We start from the raw sequence: 20,900 nt of genomic DNA on the forward strand, positions 1-20,900 counted from the left end.
ACAGCAATAGGCAAAAAAAAAAACCCTCATTAAATAATTCTGCCTGATATTTGGAGAGAAGTGAACCCAAGGACACATGATTACACATTCTATTCTAAAACACTTAATTGTACCCAGGAACAGATCTGGTCTATACAAAAGCAATCATGGAGCCAAGGGTGACTACATGTGTGATTGAAAGTATCACCTGGTCCAACCACACCCAGTGTGATGAGAATTCAGGGACAGGGGAAAGGGTAGAGGGTGACAGTTTTGGAAGTTAAGTGAAGGATTATTAAATTACAAAGAGATACACGTCCAGTTAGAAAGAGACATTGAGGAATATTTGCAAATTAATGTATAGGAGAGCAGTCTTCTAGTCTTGTCTGTACTTCCAAACAAATTTTTATTGCATTCAGGACTAAATAGAAGAGAGAAAAAGAAAAGTAAAAAAAAAAAGCTGCAGTTTAAATAGCTGGAGGAACACAAAGAGTGGTAGCCAAATACAGAAGTGTGCTGAGAATTGGAAAATGCTTGGAGCGCTCTTAAAGAGCTGCGAGTGGATGAAATAAATTATTAAATGTTCCAGCTGCACTAAGTCAATTATGAGCAAGGCAGCAAACACGTCGAGTGATGGCTAGGAAATGTAAAACGTTTTCAGAGGAGGAATCAAGCAAGGTAATGTTGTTAGAGACAGAGAGCTGATGATACGACAGATCTTTGTTGGGATTTTATACAGCATTGTACACCCCAGAGAACCCGGTGACAGAAGGGGTCCGAGAGGAATATTTGGACTATTAGGAGGTTCCTATGTTGGGAGAAGAAGAAAGGGGGCTACTAATTAAGGAGCCCTTTTTTCTAAGCCGTGGTAGCGCTAGTGCATGGCTACCGCACGCCAAAAAACGTGCTGAGGCATCCCATGGTAGTGTGCCACTCAGCATGTGCTGATCCCACGCTAAATAAGATTTAAAAAAATGTTCAGCACAGGGTCATGCTTACGGGCAGAGACTAGGCGTGCCCTGAGCTAATTAGGTAGCATGGACACATTGCCACACTGTACTGCTATGGATTTGCAGCCTGTTTCACTAACACAGACTACTCAATAATTACTGTGGATTCTTTTTGATTCGTATTAGGTAAATTAGACCTTTATTAGAGGTTCTAAAATCTACAATGATTAAGATATATACAATGATTAGCTATATAACTGAAAAGAAACAATACCTATAATCATTCTATCTATAATTAAAGAAAACCTATCTATAAACAATCATTACATTACTAGTCCCTACATCTAAGCAATGCTAGGAGTTCCTAGACCAGGAAAAGAAGCAATAAAACAATCATCACTGGTCCTTACATCATCCAGGCTGTTATCATCAGGGGGGGCCCGTTCACAGTGAAAGCCAGGAGCTTCTTTGACCAGGAGTCTGGTTCTACGCGGTGCGTCCACCCATAGATGGGCTTCCCACTTCATTGCCAGAGGCCCCCCTTTTTTATTAGGTTTAGAACTTGTGCAGAGCTAAGGAAAATTACAGAATGCTTGAGAAATAAGCCATACTGTGGGAATGTGGTCACATGTTTCCCAGTCCAGGTGGCCAGTCTGAACCGGAATCAGTCTCCACCTCCCCCTTCATATACCAAATTAATTAGAGCTGTGTCTTATCTTCTACATTCCAACTTACTTTCACACAATCAAAGTTAAGCAATCATTTTTAAACAGAATTACTTCTAAACAAAAATACAGACCCCGACTGCACTGGTCGGTCAAGGCAGAGTTGAAAAACAATCTTTAAAATTCACTTCCACTACACACACGTTGCCCGATTACCACAGGAATAGCGCAGGGGAGTCCTTATCACCAAATAAATAGGTTGCAGTAATAGCTCCAGTGGTAATGGCCATTTGCTAATTGGGAAATTAGCACGTGGCCATTAATGGGGGATATAGCAAATGCAGCCATATTACTGCCACGCTAAAAGTGGCCGCAGCGAGCGGTAAGCCCACGAGCTGACAGCACCGCCCACTTTTTAGCATAGCTTAGTACAAGATCCTAAGTCAATTACTTCTCATGAAGTAATAGCTATAAAGTCTCTCTCATCTGGGGAAGCACTGGTAGACAGATTGACAACTAAATTTTACGAAGAGTTCAGGAACCAGCTAGTAAACCTCCTCACTGGATAAGTCGAAAATGCCACATTTCATGTTTGTGGCAGGGGTCACTGTGATCCTCAAGGAAAAGACAATATGGGGCTCACATCGGCCAATATCTTTACTCAGGATATTGGATACAGGTTGCTCTTGGTACTGCCTGATCTTATACTTGGATCAATCTGACTTCGTCCTGGATTGACAGGGCTTAAATTATATAAGGATCATTTTGAGCTTGCTATGGAAAACTAAAAACTCCAGATTTTTCATGTTTTTGCTCTCTCTTGATACAGAAACATTCTTCAGTGGGGTCTACTGGCCGTGTATGTTCTAGGCCCTGGAAAAACTGAGTGGGAGGGAAATTGTTGTATTGGGTAAAGATCGTACATAAGGAGCATCTTACATAAGTACATAAGTAATGCCACACTGGGAAAAGACCAAAAGTCCATCAAGCCCAGCATCCTGTCCACAACAGCGGCCAATCCAGGCCAAGGGACACCTGGTGAGCTTCCCAAACGTACAAACATTCTATACATTTTATTCCTGGAATTGTGCATTTTTCCCCAAGTCCATTTAGTAGTGGTTTATGGACTTGTCCTTTAGGAAACCGTCTAACCCCTTTTTAAACTCTGCTAAGCTAACCGCGTTCTCCGTCAACGAATTCCAGAGTTTAATTATGCGTTGGGTGAAGAAAAATTTTCTCCAATTTGTTTTAAATTTACTACACTGTAGTTTCATCGCATGCCCCCTAGTATTTTTGGAAAGTGTGAGCAGATGCTTCACATCTACTTATTCCACTCCACTCATTATTTTATATACCTCTATCATGTCTCCCCTCAGCCGTCTCTTCTCCAAGCTGAAAAGCCCTAGCCGCTTTAGCCTTTCCTTATAGGGAAGTTGTCCCATCCCCTTTATCATTTTCGTCGCCCTTCTCTGCACCTTTTCTAATTCCACTATATCTTTTTTGAGATGCGGCGACCAGAATTGAACACAATATTCGAGGTGCGGTCACAACATGGAGCGATACAAAGCCCTAGCCTCCTTAGTCTTTCTTCATAGGGAAGTCGTCCCATCCCCGCTATCATTTTAGTCGCCCTTTGCTGCACCTTTTCCAATTCTACTATATCTTTCTTGAGATGCGGCGACCAGAATTGAACACAATACTGAAGGTGCGGTTGCACCATGGAGCGATACAATGGCATTATAACATCCTCACACCTGTTTTCTATACCTTTCCTAATAATACCCAACATTCTATTCGCTTTCCTAGCCGCAGCAGCACATTGAGTAGAAGGTTTCAGTGTATTATCGACGATGACACCCAGATCCCTTTCTTGGTCCGTAACTCCTAACGTGGAACCTTGCATGACGTAGCTATAATTCGGGTTCTTTTTTTCCCACATGCATCACCTTGCACTTGCTCACATTAAACGTCATCTGCCATTTAGCTGCCCAGTCTCCCAGTCTTGTAAGGTCCTTCTGTAATTTTTCACAATCCTGTCGTGAGTAAATGACTTTGAATAACTTTGTGTCATCAGCAAATTTAATTACCTCACTAGTTATTCCCATCTCTAAATCATTTATAAATATATTAAAAAAGCAGCAGTCCTAGCACAGACCCCTGAGGAACCCCACTAACTACCCTTCTCCATTGTGAATACTGCCCATTTAACCCCACTCTCTGTTTCCTATCCTTCAACCAGTTTTTAATCCACAATAGGACATTTCCTCCTATCCCATGACCCTCCAATTTCCTCTGTAGCCTTTCATGAGGTACCTTGTCAAACGCCTTTTGAAAATCCAGATACACAATATCAACCGACTCCCCTTTGTCCATATGTTTGTTTACTCCTTCAAAGAATTGAAGTAAATTGGTCAGGCAATTAAAAAAATAATGGAGGATATACTAATGCTTTTGAATTGAAGAGAGGAACAAGACAGGGCTGTCCCTTGTTGCTAATCCTTTTTGCACCGGCCATGGAACCATTGTCCCAAAGAGTAAGAAATAATACACTTGTTCCCCTGTCTGAATCCTCTGAATAGCATCATAAGATTGTACTAGTTGCAGATAATATATTTATGGTAACTAATCCGGGGCTAATGGAGAAAATGGGAGCATTTGTTTATCAAGTGCTTTATGGCATGGGCATGGCTCCTGATTATATGCAGTCATTGATAGATCTTCTGATACGGAATGGTATTTCAGGTGTTCGAGATTTTCTTGTACTTCATTTTCCCAGCAGTAAAGGACTGATTTACAAATCGATCTGTACTGCTGGATTTATGTATCAGGCCACCAAGTGGTGGAATTCTCTCCCTAGGGATTTATGTTATTATGGGGGCCTTTTACAAAGATGCGCTAGAAGTTGTAGTGCATGCTAAATGCTAGAGACACCTATAGAAATATATGGCCATCTCTTTTTTTTTTATTTATAACCATTTTTACAAGCGATAAAACAACAGAGAAAGTAATATATAGAAATTATTTCAGTCAGGTAATTCTATTCTCTTCCTTAGACCACTAAATAGGGAGAGTGAGACAAGACAAGGAGATGTATTAAACAGAAAAAAAATGTGGTATTAACCTGATTATCCCCAGATATTATTCATCTAATACATTATTCCACATTGATCATCTGGTTGGCTTCCTCAAGACCAAATACGGCGTATAGTCAATTAATTTCATTGAAAACATACTTATTGTCCAATATTAGTTAGAAATAATACATCACATAGGAGCCAACTTTTCAAAATTATTGGGGGTGCTAAGCCCAATGGAAATAACCCCTCCCTGGACACATACAAGGAATTTTCTCAATATTGGGGGTGCTCAAGCACCCACAGAGTCGGCTCCAATGCATCTGATTACGTTCTTTCTCTTTTAAAAACCAGAAGTTATTTAACAATACATATACTTAAGTCTCTAATTCAAATCTCACTGATTAAAGTAATCCCAGTTTTCACAGGCTTCACTTCTTTTAAAGTAATAATTGAGGAAATATTTCATATGGCCATCTCTAACGTTTAGTGCATGCATATTTTTGGCAGGCACTAAAAATGCTTATTGCGCCTTTGTAAAAGGACCCCTATATGAGGTTTCAAAAGATGTTAAAGACCTTTCTTTGTAGGAAGTTTCTCGTAACGGTCGCTAACTAATTGGGACTTGAGCTGAAACGTATCTGTTGAAGCATGCCAATTGAATTTACTCTGTTTATTTGCTCTTTGAATAGCTTTTCTTTCCTTTATCCTGATGTTATGTCTTTGTAACTGATGTAAGCCATGTAGATCTGAACAAAAATTGAATTTTTGTGGGATATAAATATTAATAAATGAAATTTGGAGTTCTGTCAGGTTTTAAAATGAATGTATCAAAATCAGAAATATTAAATGTGAATGTACATCAGCATGAAGCTCAGGGCTGCTGAGAGACTGAGCTGGGCCCGGGGCTGCTGCCGCCCCCCCCCCCCCCCAATTGCTACCACTGTTGCCTCCCTGTAATTCCCATTACAGCTCCTTGTGATCTTGGGCAAGTCACTTAACCCTCCATTGCCTCAGGTAAAAAAAACCCCCAAAAACTTAGATTGTGAGCCCCCTAGGGACAGAAAAGTATCTGTATATAATATGTACAGCGCTGTGTACATTTAGTAGCGCTATAGAAATGATTAGTAGTAATAGTAGTCACAGGCCTTAATTCTTCTGCGCAAAACAGTAGCTCTTATATAATCTTTGGGATTTCTTTTCAGAAGTCCACACTTTGCCAGTCAGCTTCAGTTCATTTATAAGTGTAGTCTTAGACACCATTCAATTCAGACCATTGTTTCCAGAGGACAGAATCCAAACCCTCATGGCCTATATACGTATCATATAGTCAGTGCCCAAGGTTATAGCCAGAGCATACTTACAAATTCAGGCTGCAGCCATCATCCTCTTAGCTTATATAAAAATGTTTCCAGTAGGATCTTGAGTACCAGTGGAATCATTGCTTTCACTCTCCCTCCTCTGTGTTTTACCACCTTTGGCTGCACCTCATGTTATAAGTTGGGCACACAAATCCATCCATGAAATCCTCTCCATGAAATCCTCATGAAGCCTTCCACCAGACAAGCATATTCTTTTAAAGTAGAAGAGATTCTTAATCTGGAACTCTATGAACTGTCATAACCCTGTTACCTGATCTGCTGTAACAATACATACATCTTTTGTATCATCTTGACCTTCAAACCTCTTCTGTTACAGTACACCTCGGAGTTCTATTGGTTTATCATGCTCCACTGGATAACCTTCCAGAATCATAATCGCACATTCTGGTTTGCCTCAGATGAGGCCTGCTCTATGTAAAACCTCCACTGAAGTCACTTGTGCTGTGGAACCTAAATTTGTTCCTTGCTTCACTCAAGAAGTTTCTTTTTGAACCTCTAGGCGCAGTATCTCTGAAATTCCTAAATTGGACCGTATTCTTCCTAGTAGCAATCACTTCAGTTTGGAGAGTCGGTGAATTCCAAATATTACTAACATATGAACCATCTACTCAATTCCATGATCACAAGGCTTTTTGGATGCCTCCCAATCTCAAACCTAGAGTTGTCACACTTTTCCACCTGAACTGCCTTGAGCTACAACTGAAAACACGTACAAACCAAAATCCCAAAGAAAGAAATACTGCTTCATAGCTCCTGCCTGAAGTGACTTAAACCCCATTCAGATCCTCATGAAAAAGTGAAATCCCTTCGTACTCTGGACTGTAAACTGTCTTATGCCTACCACCTAAAAAAGAACTGAATCATTTAGAAGAATGGCTTAATTTTCTGACCCATTCCATCCTAATAGAACTGATGTGTCAGTAGTAAAAAGAACTCTAGCAAACTGACTGGCTTCTTATATGCAATTTCTACTATAAACAAGCAGATATTCCTCTCCGCTCCAAAGTTAAGTCACCTCGGATTAGAGCTACTGCAGTCACAGCGGCCCTCCTGAAATCTGCCTTGCTGAATACCATCTGCAAAGCTGCTACATCATCCCCGTGTCATACATTCACTGCATGTTGTCGTTTGGACTAGGCTTCAGCATACAACAGAGCCTTTTGTCAAGCTTTGTGGGCCCTGTGAACTAACAATTCTTGCATTCAGCTATGTGGGCTATGACACTGTAAGGCTGAGCAGCCCTGAGCCTGGGACTTACTTACTTTTGTGAGTAAGTCTCGCTTGTTGGTGGAAAAATCAGTGTTGTTTACCTGTAACAGGTGTTTTGCATAGACAGCAAGATTGTTAATCAGATAATTCCTCCCACCTTCCTCAGAGTTACATTTGCTCTTGAGCTGTGGAACTAGCTGAAGAGCTAAGGAGACCACTATACGCAGGAAGGGTCATTAATGTTCAGAACTTGACAATAAATTCAGAGCTCTGGGAGAGCAGCTTCATCCTAGCGCCATTGGGTGACATCACCCACTTGTGTACCTGATCAACCCTGCTGTCTGTGAAAAACATCTGCTACAGATAAGCAACATTGCTTTATTCTGTTATTCATTAGTCACGACTGTAGTGTTTTTGCCATCATATTACCTGTTATATTTCATATATAGGGCAGGAATAGTTTAAGACATTGACATATTGGGGGGGGGGGGGGGGGGGAATTCTATATATGATGACTACAGTTGTGCTTGGAAATTTGGCAGTGAGGCCAAATTGTGCATGCAACTTGATTAACAACCCAGTCTTTGCCAATAATTGGGTGATAACAAGTAATAATTGACACTGTTTTAAAATTTACATGCACAACTTTCTAAGCATATTCTGTAAATTCTAAAGCGTGGATCTCAGAAGGGGGCATGGCCGTGGGAGGGGCAAGGGTGGGCTGTGGGCATTCCTAAAAATTGTGCGCAGTATTATAGGATATGACCGATCCGCGCCCAAGTTAGGCATGAGCATTTACACCAGGTTTTAGCTAATTTTAGTTGCGAGTACGGGTTTATCCGTATTCTATAAACAGAGTCTAACTCTAGGCGAGGTTTATAGAATAGCATTGAATGTATTTATTTATTTATTTGTTGCATTTGTATCCCACATTTTCCCACCTATTTGCAGGCTCAATGTGGCTTACAATACATCAAGAATAGTGGAAATATATAAGAAAATAGACATTTAGTATTACAGAAGGAACTTGGGTAACATGGTAATGATAGAGCATGATAGTAGTATAACAAGCAAATATTGTAAGGCATATATATATTTTTTGGTGCCATATAATTCCCTCCCACTACTCCTGGGGGAATTCTGTGCAAAGCAGAATTTATGCAGAATTCCCCACCAGGGGCGTAGCCAGACACCCAATTTTGGGTGGGCCTCGGCCCAAGATGGGTGGGCAGAACTCCGCCTTGTCCCACAAATGATTTGGTCTCTCCCTCTCTCGCCTGCATGCCATATGGTTTCTCAACCCCCCCCCCCCCCACCCGCCCGCATACCGTTTAAATAGCAGATTTTCACCGGCAGTGAGCAGCAACTAAATACACACTGCTCATGTTGGCCCCACAGCCTTCCCTCTGATGCAGCTTCCTGTTTCCGCATAGGCAGAAATACATCAGAGGGAAGGCTGTGGGCCTGGTGCAAACAGTTTGCATCAGTTGCTGCTCGCTGCAGGTGAAGATCTGCTATTTACAAGGTATGCAGGAGGGACAGTTGTCAGGAGTTTTCGGCTGGTGGGGCTTGGGGATCCCTGCCAGCCACATCATAGGTGTGCTGCTACTGGGTGGGTCTGAGCCCAAAGTGAGTGGGCTTGGCCCACCCTTGGCTATGCCACTGTTCCCCACCCTTAGGCACTGGCATCAGTGACTGTCTTCAATCTCTCTTCCCCTCCCCCCCCCAAGAGATCACATGACAAGAGGAGAAGGAAGTGAGCAGCTGTGTATCAGGTACCACCTCCTCATCTGCCGGCCTAGACTTGACTGTTCATTTGGACCGCAGGACTGTACGGAAGCCCATATGGTTCACATGAACAGTCAGACCTAGAGCAGCACAAGAGGAACAAGAGAAGGAGGTGACCCAATGTGCAGCTGCGTTCCTCCTCTTCTCGCCTTGTGATCTGGCAGGGGGGAAAGGCAGACTAAGCTCAAGTGGGGTCACTGGAAAAGGCTGGAGGGGTTGGGGTAGGAGAGAACAAGGTGGAGTGTGTGCCGTGGGGTTGAGAAGGGGGGAAGCAAGGTGTGTGCGCCAAGATGATGGGGGAGGGGAGCAGAGCAAGATGAGTGTGCCATGGTTTGGGGGGGGATCAAGTTTGAGGATAAGCCGAGGTGAGGGGGAGGGAGAGAATGAGAGGTTGTATGTGTGTCTGGAGGATGAATGTGTAGGTGGTGTGTGCTAGGGGGTAGAAAGAATAAAAGGGGGGGAGGAAGAATAAGAGGTAGGGCTGTGCGGTGGCGACCCTACCATTAGGCCAACTGAGACAAGGGCCTCAGGCGGCACTTTCCATGGAGCAGCATCTCCCCCCTTCCCTCCTCAACCCTCTTCCCCGGGTTTACCTTCTTTTTTTCCTTTTCCAAAAGGTGGCAGTGGGTAGTGACATTGATTCCCAGAGGTGGGACACAGTAGAACAGAGAGGCCAGTGCTGGCAGCAAGGCAGCCTATGGGAATCGCTGCTTCTGCCACTACCACATTTTGGAAAAGAAAAAAAGAAGGCAAATGATGAAGATGGTTGCGGAGAGGAGGGGGGAGATGCCAGACTGTGGCCGGGCGGGGGCCGGGCTGCATCTCATCCCTGCCTCAGGTGGCAGATTGCCTTGGACCACCCCTGGGGCTGTGGGTTGGGAGGAAGGGAGAATAAGAGGTGGGTTTTATGCTTAGGGGGAGAGAGCAGGGCTGCCCTGTGTTGGCCTGACTGCACAGGATGCAAGGGAGGTGAGTGTGCAAAAATCACTCCTTATCCATTTTCTCCCCTGTGCGGCACAGTGGGCAAGGCATAGGGTGCTAAGGAAGAGTCATGCTGCAGAGCATGTGATTCCAGCTCGGGACACTCCTGAAAGGAAGAATGTCATGTAATATGGCTTTGGTATTCCGTCAACTCCCAAATTTAGTTCAAAGCAGATAACAAAAAAAGAGAGGAGAAATAAAAGAAATTATAATAGGAACTTTCTACATAGATATGTTTTTAAGTTCTTTTGGAATACATTATAAGAGGTAGGGGTGTGTGCCTGGGAGTATTGCATCGGGAAAAGACTTTGGGGGCCAAATTTAGGGATCTTGCTGGGAGTTAGAGGGAGGGAGAACTGCAGTTGGAGTGAGAGAGGAAACTGGGGATTCTGGAGCCTGAGGAGGGAAAAGGCAGGAATGGATTTCAGGCCTTATGATGGGGGAATGTTGTGCAAAAACACTACAAATAAACTTTGCAGGATTTTAAGATGTGCGTAGAATTTTCAAAAGGTTTGTTTATGTCTATGTTCAGAATTCTCCCAGGAGTAACATTTGTGGCCTCAGTGCAGCACTAGATTTGGAGGCCTCTATACAGGCCTGGCCTTAGGCATAAGTGGCTGTATTTCTGCATATCACAGAACTGCCAAGGGGTCCCGATTTTTGAGGGAGATTTTAGTACACGCCCCAGCCCCGCCCACTCTACCTTGGCTCCGCCTACTCTACCTTGGCTCTATCCACTCTAGCTCATGTCATCTTTTTCTTTTGCATAAGAAAAAAAAGTTTAAATATTCCCAGGTTTCAACTCAGTTCATGTTATTTATTTATTTATTTATTTATTTATTTATTTATTATTTTAATTATAAATGAACAAGGACATCCTTTTAATGGAAATACAGGCAAATAACAATACAGAGGCACAATAGTATTCTCAACATTTTTCAAATAAAAGAAACAATTTAAACTAACAAGAAAGATGAGAATTCAACCTATTCATTAGGAAAACAAATACAGCCTTTCTTAGACCCCAAATGCGAAGGGGAAAGTGAAGATTTAGAGAAGTTATCAAATAAATGTTACTTAAACAAAAGCAAAGGCTGTCCAACCTCCAAGTTTTACATGATCTCAATTGTTTCAGCTCTAGAAACGATTTCAGATGTTCCGGCGAAAAATAAGTATATTTCGTTTGACCCAACTTAACTACGCATTTACAGGGATATGCTAAAAAAAAAAAAGAACCCCCAATTTCTATTGTCTTTTGTTTCAAAGCCAAAAAGGCTTTTCTTCTTTGTTGAGTTTGTTTAGTCACATCTGGATAAATCCAGACTTTAGAACCACAAAATTGAGCTTTAGAATTTCTAAAGTATAATCTTAGAATTGTATTGTAGTCCTGCTCAAAAACTAATGAAACAATCATTGTAGCTCTGTCTATTATTATTTCAGAAGATTGCTCCAGTATAGCAGATATATTTTGTAAATCAGGAATATCATTTAAACAATTCATGTTTAATGTGGGATATAAATTATATAAATAGATAGATAGATAGATAGATAGAAACTCTGAATGTTGAGTACCTGATTCTCATAACATGATGTCTGTTTTAGAGGCTCTTTTTCTTGAGAAAAAAATAAAATATTTGCACAAATAAAAGGAGTGGAGGAGTGGCCTAGTGGTTAGGGTGGTGGACTTTGGTCCTGAGGAACTGAGTTCAATTCCCAGCACAGGCAGCTCCTTGTGACTCTGGGCAAGTCACTTAACCCTCCATTGCCTGCCACATTGAGCCTGCCATGAGTGGGAAAGTGCAGGGTACAAATGTAACAAAAAATATATACATATATAACCATCCTACAGTGTCCGCATAACCAGCCCCTCCAAATGACACACCAATTACACTTTCTAACAAATTACTACTCTATCTATGAAAAGTTATTCCCTTATTATATATACTTCCTTTATGTACATCTGTATACTGCACAAGCTGGCATGTTTGAAAATAAAAGTGAGATTAAATTTTAAAAATTCTACCAACAATAAAGAATGACAACGTGGCTACAGAAGCTCATAGGTTTGCTTGCTTTGAAGGGGAAACAGAAAAAACTAACCTGTTGGCTTTAACTTTCATTTCATCCCGTCTCCCTCCTGTTTCCATGCAGCCCTCTGCAGCAGCCGCAACAACAACAAAAAAAAGCGCGGGGGCCGCAGCAGTCTTCAGGCATGCGCTGTCGGCTCTGCTGGTCCTCTGTCCCCGCTGACATCAACTTCAAGTTCCGGGAGCAGAGGACCAGCAGAACTGACAGCACGATGTCTGAAAACTATTGCAGCCCAGCGCTTGCTTTTTTTCTTGTTGTTGCTATTTTGCTGCTTTGGAAGAAGCAGCAGCAGCAGTGACGGTGAAAAATACAACGATTCCTCATCTCAACGGGAGACTGTCCCACTTTGGCGGGAGACGACCCACCAAAGCTGAATGCGGGAGACTTGGCAGGTCTGATATCACCCTGCTTTTCAGCCCCTACTGATTTACCTAAATACTTGGGCCAACAAGGCCTCACATCCCCAATGAGCGACCCCTGTATGCCCTACTGGTGGTGCTGGAGTTTCTCTGCTCTGTGGGTCACAGCATAAAGCTAAATAAAAACAAGTGATAAATGGTACAGAATCACAAGCAAGGTCAGTTTCCAGCGTTTATTTTTAGACAAACCCCGCTTGGGGCCCCCAACTACAGTGGGATCTAGTGCAATCGCATTGATTTCTATAGCCCTAAGCTGGCACTGTAAATAAGGAAAGTCATTACCTCCAAAAATTATGAAATTACATATCAGAATCGGGGCACAGTGAAAGAAACAACCAGCTGCTCTAACATTGCAAGCATGTGTACTGCAGCTCTTCTCAAAGGACTGTTTTCCTTCAACAGCGTAATTTTTAAAAGCCATTTACCTGGGTTAGCAGGACTTGTTTTGAAAATTGCCCACAAAGTATGCTCTTGGTAGTGCATAGTATGCTGGCATTTACTCACATTTTCACGGAGGTATTCCCACAGCAGGGTTAGGCCAGAAACAAAGGGGCCCTTTTATTTATTAAACTGTGGCAGGGCTACCACATGGGTAGCGTATGCCAAATCGACCCTACCGCTGGGGTAGCATGGCACATGCAGTTTCCCACATGGGGGCATTCCCAGCGGTAATCAGCAGCACGGCCACTTTACCGCACAAAGGCAGTAAATAGCAGCGTGCTACTTTTTCATCGGCTCACAGCCATATACTGCCCCATTTTAAAAAAGGCCTTTTTAGCTGCCATGGTAAAAAAAATGGACCAGCATGCACCAATTCCACGCACCCAAACTAGCGCAGGTGACTTTTTACCACAGTTTAGTAAAAGGGCCCCAAAGACATGTTATGCATTTTCAAAACTATGAAGTAGAGAGGTATGGTAGCCGTGTTAGTCCACTCTTAAAGGTTATCAATAGAAATCAAACAAAATAAAACATGGAAAAGAAAATAAGATGATACCTTTTTTATTGGACATAACTTAATACAGTTCTTGATTAGCTTTCGAAGGTTGCCCTTCTTCGTCAGATCGGAAATAAGCAAATGTGTTAGTTGATAGTATATATAAGTGAAGCTTCAAAGCATTTCAATGACAGTCTAGCAAGGTGGAGGTGGGTAGGATGTATGCATGGGTATGAAGAAAGACTAAGGAGGCTAGGGCTTTTCAGCTTGGAGAAGAGACGGCTGAGGGGAGACATGATAGAGGTACATAAAATATTGAGTGGAGTGGTATAGGTGAATGTGAAGCGTCTGTTCACGCTTTCTAAAAATACTAGGACTAGGGGGCATGCGACGAAACTAAAGTGTAGTAAATTTAAAACAAATCGGAGAAAATGTTTCTTCACCCAACGAATAATTAAATTCTGGAATTCGTTGTCAGAGAACATGGTGAAGGCGGTTAGCTTAGCAGAGTTTAAAAAGGGGTTAGACGGTTTCCTAAAGAACAAGTCCATAAACCACTACTGAATGGACTTGGGAAAAATCCACAATTCCAGGAATAACATGTATAGAATGTTTGTGCGTTTGGGAAGCTTGCCAGGTGCCCTTGGCCTGGATTGGCTGCTGTCGTGGACAGGATGCTGGGCTTGATGGACCTTTAGTCTTTTCCCAGTGTGGCATTACTTATGTACTTACTAGTAAAAAAGGCCCGTTTCTGAAGGCAAGGAAACGGGCCCTAGGCAGGCAATTCCTCCCCCCCCCCCCCGGTGCTACGGCCCCCTCGCCCCCCCATCGGCGAACCTGTTGCCCCCCCCTGGATCGCCGAAAACCGCCCCCCCCCGCCGCCGTTGTGTACTACCTGTGCTGACGGGGGACCCAAACCCCTGTCAGCCGAAGTGTTGTTGTGCCCTTTGCGTTCCTTCCTCATCTTCTCTGGAAGTTCCTCTGCGTGCGTCGTGCGTCTGACGTCAGACGCATGCAGAGGAACTTCCAGAGAAGATGAGGAAGGAACGCAAAGGGCACAACAAAACTTCGTCTGTTGGGGGTTTGGGTCCCCCGTCAGCACAGGTAGTACACAATGGCGGCGGGGGGCGGTTTTCGGTGGTCCGGGGGGGGCGACAGGTTCGCAGAGGGGGGGGGGTTGAGGGGGCCGTAGCGCAGGGGGTGACAGATGATTCCAAGGCAGGGGGAGGAGTCCTCCCCTTGCCTTGGAATCAGCTGTCAGTGAGGTCAGTGCTTGTCTGCCTAGCAGACCACCTCCAGCCTAGGGAGCTACGGTCCCAGGCACAGAACGTTGGAGGTGAGAATTATTATATAGGATGTTTTGGCCATTAAAAGGTGACTGTGGAAGATGTGCCAGTCTCAGCAGTTGCTTTTTCTTTTGGAGGGAAAGTATGTTCCTACTTTCCTCAACTGGTGGAAAATACAAAAGGTAGTAAAAGGTATTGGTGAACTTTGCAGCTGCTGAACAGTTTTGAAAATTTCTCCCAAGAGGGAGGGTTTTTTTTTCTTCCCATGAGTAAAGACTGATTTACGTATAAGTACATGTGCCAAAAAGATCATGTGCACCGTTGAGCAGAGCTGGAGTTGCAATGTATCCTTGTATGCTATATAAAATATGCAGATAAGCACATAGAACATGCATAAAATTTGCAGCTTTGGCTCAAGTGTGAATTTATGCCTGAGTTAATTAGCATGCTGATGTTTTTTTTTTCTTGGTGGCTATTTTATTAAAGCACATAAGTGCCAATGTTGCCTTTATAAAAGTCACACCTGATTTGGACTTTTCACCTAGGTGCCACTTTATAAAAATTTGCTTCTAAATATTTAAAGTCTGTAAAACGTCCCTTTTAAAACATCTACTGAAAGTTCATTTTCCCGCTCTATCTGTAGTTATAATGCAAACTGGATAGTACCTGCCAGCATACTGACTTTGAATTAAATTTTTTTTATAAAGGCTGGAAATCGGCAGAAAGGGGAATTGACACACACTTAATCCAAAGTAGAAATCCTTTACTGAATAAGGCCTTCGGAATTTTTCGCGATTTCAGCACCCAGATGGAGCGTTAGCCCATCTCAGTGATGTCATCACTGTACTGTCACTGTGTGTGCAGTCCCAGCCTTCTCCCCTTCCCCGGGATCCCCTAGCATGTTATGACGTCATTGGCTTTTCCTCTAGAGAACCTTGAGGGCAAAAAGCCTCGATTATGACGTAACAGATCACGTCGCGGTTGTTGTTTTTTTAATGAAGTGACATGGCGGGATGTTTCTGATCAGGGTAGAATAAGAGAGGGAGGGGACCTTGGCAGTCTTTGATGCACATGTGACTGTGATTGTGTGGAAGCTGATAAGATCCCCTGAGGCCAACAGCAATCACAGATATACCAGGATTTCCATCCGGAGACAGGAGGCGGAGATGATTGAGGCAATTAGTAAATATTTTGGTATGAGAAAAAAGAGCTAGAAAGATACAGGGTTTCAGTGCAGAGCAGGGCGTTTTTTTAGTCTGAGACGCCTTCTTTCTCGGGCTTGGTGTTGTAGTGGAATGAGCCGTTGCAGAGCTGAAAAAGGCTGCCAGTGGGGGAGAATGTGCCGGCTCAGCTAGTCTGGGTGTGCCAGGATCGTTCTCTCCCCTCCTACCATTGCCTTTTCTCCTGTCCTAGCCGGTGAATCTTGACGCTCTGTTGTTGCTTCTGGTCTTACTTCCCTACTTCTTTTTCCGTTTCAGCTTTTGCAAAGAAGACCCAAAGCATGTCTGAGAGCAAGGATTGGACGGTGCTCAGCCCCGAGGAGTTTGCCCACCTGCAGAAGTACATCGATTGTAAGTACGACAAACGGGGGGAGGGGTGGACCTGAGTGGAAGGCAGAGGTACCAGCTCCCAAGGTGCTGTGGGTGCTTGAGCAACCCCCCAGTATTTGAGCAAACTCCTTGACTGTGTCCAGAGAGGGGTAATTTCTATTGAGTTTAGCATCCTGATCATTTTGAAATGTTGGATCCTGTGCTGGAAAGAGGTGGGTGCAAGAAGGGAGTGGATGTGATATTTATTTATTTGTGACATTTATATCCCACATTATCCCAAACAAGTTTGAGAATGATGATGTGCTGAGGGGGTTGTTATTTGCCCTTCCCATTAGAGACCCCCCTCTATTACTTGTTCTCTTTGACCCGCCCTGCTCTGTCACAGCAGAGTCAGATTGATGATGTAAGGTTAGGAAGCTGTGTGGGAGCTGAAGACCTGCACTGGTAGTGGTGGAAGGTGCTGTATGTACACTGGCTTGCTGCTTTTCTGGCCAATTAGGTTAATGCTACTAGGTCTCAGACCCAGGTTTATTTATTTATTTGTTGCATTTGTATCCCACATTTACCCACCTATTTGCAGGCTCAATGTGGCATACATAGTACCACCAAGGCATTTGCTCAGTCGGTTGATAGCAAATACAAGATTGTATAGTGATCGAATGAGGTATATGTGGAGGGTCGGAAGGGATGAAGATTGTGTGTTGTCCAGTACGATCATTAGGCATGCTGTGTTTCTGGATGAAGAGGTTTACGTAGGATCGTTGGGGTAGGCCTTTTTGAAGAGGTTGGTTTTTTTTAGTGATTTCCTGAAGTTCAGGTGGTCATGTATTGTTTTCACAGCTTTTGGGAGGCCATTCCATAGTTGTGCGCTTATGTAGGAGAAGCCGGATGCGTAGCTTGTTTTGTATTTCAGACCTTTGCAATTTGGGTAGTGTAGGTTTAGGTATGATCTTGCCGACCTGACTCTGTTTCTTATTGGTAGATCTATGAGGTTCCCTAGGAAAGGCCAGTTCATAATACAGAGAGGGTATGTGGGAACCATTTAAAAGAATTATGGGGACAGAGCAAAACTCACAGGGTTTATGATGCTTTCCTGAACCCCCAGCTACAATGTACACCTCCCCCCCCCCCCCCAAAAAAAAAAAGTTTGTCAATCACTTTCCTATTATTCAAAGCTTGTTCAGAGGAACAATGATAGGACTCCAGACTGCAGTTCACTGCTCTGACCGCATGTCTTGTGAGAAAAAGGAGAATGGTGAATAACAGTGGTAGGTGGCAGTTGATTTTAGCTGGTAGCAACACATGCTAATCTTCATCCCTTCCCCCTCCCTCCCCCATTTCCAAAGTATAGCAAAAGTGACTAGTCGTGACATGGTTATGGAGACCCTAGTGCTTAAAACTCTGGCTCTGTGCCAAATAGTGCCATAACAGAGCAGAAGAACAGTACCCTAATGCTCAGCGCTAGTGAGATGTGAGTACAGATGAGCTCGTAGTTTTGAATGTTAAGAGTTCGGCAGGAAGATTATGCTTTAGTGCAGGAGGATTACGCTTGGTGCATGCGCTGAAGAATTTCGCGGTAAGCTTGGTTCCTGTGCGCATTCGCCTGCTAAAACCCAGACGTGAAGCACACGTTGGCATCTGTCTTCTGCAGCCTAAATATAAGCGTTTACATTTTTTTTTTTTTTTTTTTTTAGCTTGGACGGCTTATATTTAGATGCAGGAAACAGACACCAATGTGTGCTTTCACTGGGCATTTAAAAAATTTTTTTTTAGTATGGCCACTTTAAATGTAGACACAGGAAACAGACACCAGTGTGTGCTTTCGCTTGGGTCTACTGTTTCTCACGACCAGTGCTTAAGGGTTCACACGGGCTTCCTTTTGCTTCCATAAGCAATCAAAACTGGCAGAATGAATCATGAGAAATCCTCTCTTCCAACACCCTAATGCCTGCTCCAACCTGGCGTTATTTTTTGCAGCGGTAAGGCATGTTTTGTTTCAAGTGTTCTTTTCTGAGTATTGGGGAGGAATACAAAATGACCTCATTAACATGAGATTTGACTACATGTGCATGCTTTCTGCACTAGTGCCTGGTACGCTTGTTGTTTCCTGTTCTAGACCCCTCTAAACATTCTGCACTGGTAAATGTGGGCTCTAGTACGGCGCTAATGGCGGGGGCATAGCCAGACCTCACGGTGGGAGGGGGCCAGAGTCTGAGGTTGGGGGCACATTTTGAGTGCCACCCCACCGCCACCACCTTGCCTTCTTGCCCCCCCACCCCACGTTCACGAAAAAGAGCATCAGCATGCACAGGAGGAGCAAGAAGAAAGAAGAGCAGGGCAGCGAACGCAGCTGCACCGGAGACTGGCGCTGAACAAGGCTTCAGATGGCAGGGGTCAGGGTGAAATTTGTGGGGGCCCAGGCCCCCGTAGCTACGCCCTTGGCTAATGGCCTCTAGCACCCGAGTTTACTTTGAGCATCGGGGCCTGAGAAATCTAGAATGATATCTGTCAGCTTCTGTTGCATTGGAGAGGAAGGTGGCATGCTGTTATAGACAGACGAGTTCTGGCTGCCATCTTCTTTACTTCACTCGCATATACACCCAACTTCTTTGTATGCCATTCTACAGATTTATTCATTAGCAGTCAGTAAGATCAGAGAAACATTTTTGTGTTGGATCATCAGAATCACGTGCACATATCCATTTGGCTAAAAACTTTGAGCCAGGCATTCTGTTGGAGAGGCACGTACTCGTCATCAATCCATTTTTACAAATGTAACTTTTAGTCCATCTTTTATTCTCAATATCATAACATTTTAAATTTTTATCAGAAAAATGTTTTAAAAATTTGAACTTATTTTATAAAGAGGGTACTTAGCTTTCTAGCTTATTTAGTTCATCTTTTCCATTTCAGTCTAGGCATGCGATGAAACTACAGTGTAGTAAATTTAAAACAAATCGGAGAAAATGTTTCTTCACTCAACGTATAATTAAACTCTGGAATTCGTTGCCGGAGAAAGTGGTGAAGGCAGTTAGCTTAGCAGAGTTTAAAAAGGCATTGGACGGTTTCCTAAAGGACAAGTCCATAAACCGCTACTAAATGGACTTGGGAAAAATCCACAATTCCAGGAATAACATGTATAGAATGTTTGTACGTTTGGGAAGCTTTCCAGGTGCCCTTGGCCTGGATTGGCCGCTGTCGTGGACAGGATGCTGGGCTCGATGAACCCTTTGTCTTTTCCCAGTATGCATTACTTATGTACTTATGTACCCAAGTAGTATTGGAGACCAATTGTCACCCTACAGTTTTCTCTGACCTTACTTCTAAATCTGTAGAATTGCATGCAAAGAAGTTGGGCGTATATGTGAGTGATCTGTTGGCCCCCTTCATGTTAGTGAATGTGGAGTAGTGCATTAAGAACTATAGTGAATCTTCTTTACTTTGGCATGTCTCTCTAGTCCATCCAGACTTTAGAGATCAGACCTGCAAGAATCTGAGGGCTAGTTGTGCTGAAGGGGGGAGGGCAGGCAGCTCAGGTGCCCAAGCTTCATCATGGCTCAATTTATTAACTAGGCTTCCATGCTGTCTACCCTAACAATGAAGTGATGCCAAAAGGCAGAAAAAGCACTCCCATCAGCCTCCTGCACTTCCACAGGGGATGTGCAGCTAGAAAGGGCTTGTTCCAGGACTGTGTGAATTTTCTGAGTTATCATTTTTTAATCATTTATAGAACACTGTACTTCATGTGCAGCGCTCTACTGAGCCATGCGAGAGAGTCTTACTCCTTGGAGCCTACAGTCTAGTTGAAAAAGATGGATGAAACACACAGACTGTAAAAATAAAATAAAAAATATAATTAAAAGCAATGAGGCTATGATCAGACAGAACTAAAGGAGATTGGGTATTATAAGTTATATATAAGTTATTATAACCATCTCTCTGCCCTCATGTGCAACTTTCTTTAAATTAGTCACTTTACTTTCTAACTCTTCTTACTCTCTTACCTATCTATATGTTCCATCTTTGCTTATACCCTACGTTGTATATTAAAATGTTTTATTACGTATTGTGTTGACATTGTAGGTACTGTCAGTGGCATAGGAAGGGGGGGCGGTCCGCCCCGGGTGCACGCGGCTGGGGGGTGTCGGCGCCTCGCTGGTTCCTTGCTCTCTCTGCCCCGGAACAGGTTACTTCCTGTTCCGGGGCAGAGAGAGCAAGGAACCAGCGAGGCGCCGACACCCCCCAGCGGCGTGCACTCGGCGGATTGGCCCTCCCGCCCGCCCCTCACTGCCTTCCAGGTATGTTCTCGTGGGGGGGGTTGCGCTGTGGGGGGGGGGGTTGCGCTATGGAGGGGGGAGGGTGCGTCGTGCTGCACCCGGGGTGGGGGGGGGTGCGCAGCGGCGACCCGCCCCGGGTGTCAGCTGTCCTCACAACGCCACTGGGTACTGTACTATACCATACTTTGTGTTATTTGAGTATTTTTACTGCTGTAATTGTCTATTTCTCACGTTTGATTTATTCTTAATGTACACCTCCTTGAGTGATTTTTTTTCCAAAAGGCAGTAAATAAATCCTAATAAATAAGTAGACAT

At 43.6% G+C, this 20,900-nt stretch overlaps 1 protein-coding gene across 1 annotated transcript in view; it reads left to right on the forward strand.

The window, feature by feature from the left end:
- Positions 1 to 15,872: 15,872 nt before the first annotated feature.
- The window catches only part of DGKA (diacylglycerol kinase alpha), a 90,201-nt gene continuing 85,173 nt past the window's right edge, over positions 15,873 to 20,900 (forward strand). Inside the window, exons 1-2 of the mRNA XM_030196737.1 lie at positions 15,873 to 15,952; positions 16,237 to 16,329. Of these exons, the coding sequence (XP_030052597.1) occupies positions 15,925 to 15,952; positions 16,237 to 16,329 (121 nt within the window). The 5' untranslated portion in view covers positions 15,873 to 15,924. The remainder of the gene's footprint in view (positions 15,953 to 16,236; positions 16,330 to 20,900) is intronic.

The sequence above is a fragment of the Microcaecilia unicolor genome, chromosome 3, assembly GCF_901765095.1.
Source record: "Microcaecilia unicolor chromosome 3, aMicUni1.1, whole genome shotgun sequence".
Taxonomy (NCBI): domain Eukaryota; kingdom Metazoa; phylum Chordata; class Amphibia; order Gymnophiona; family Siphonopidae; genus Microcaecilia; species Microcaecilia unicolor.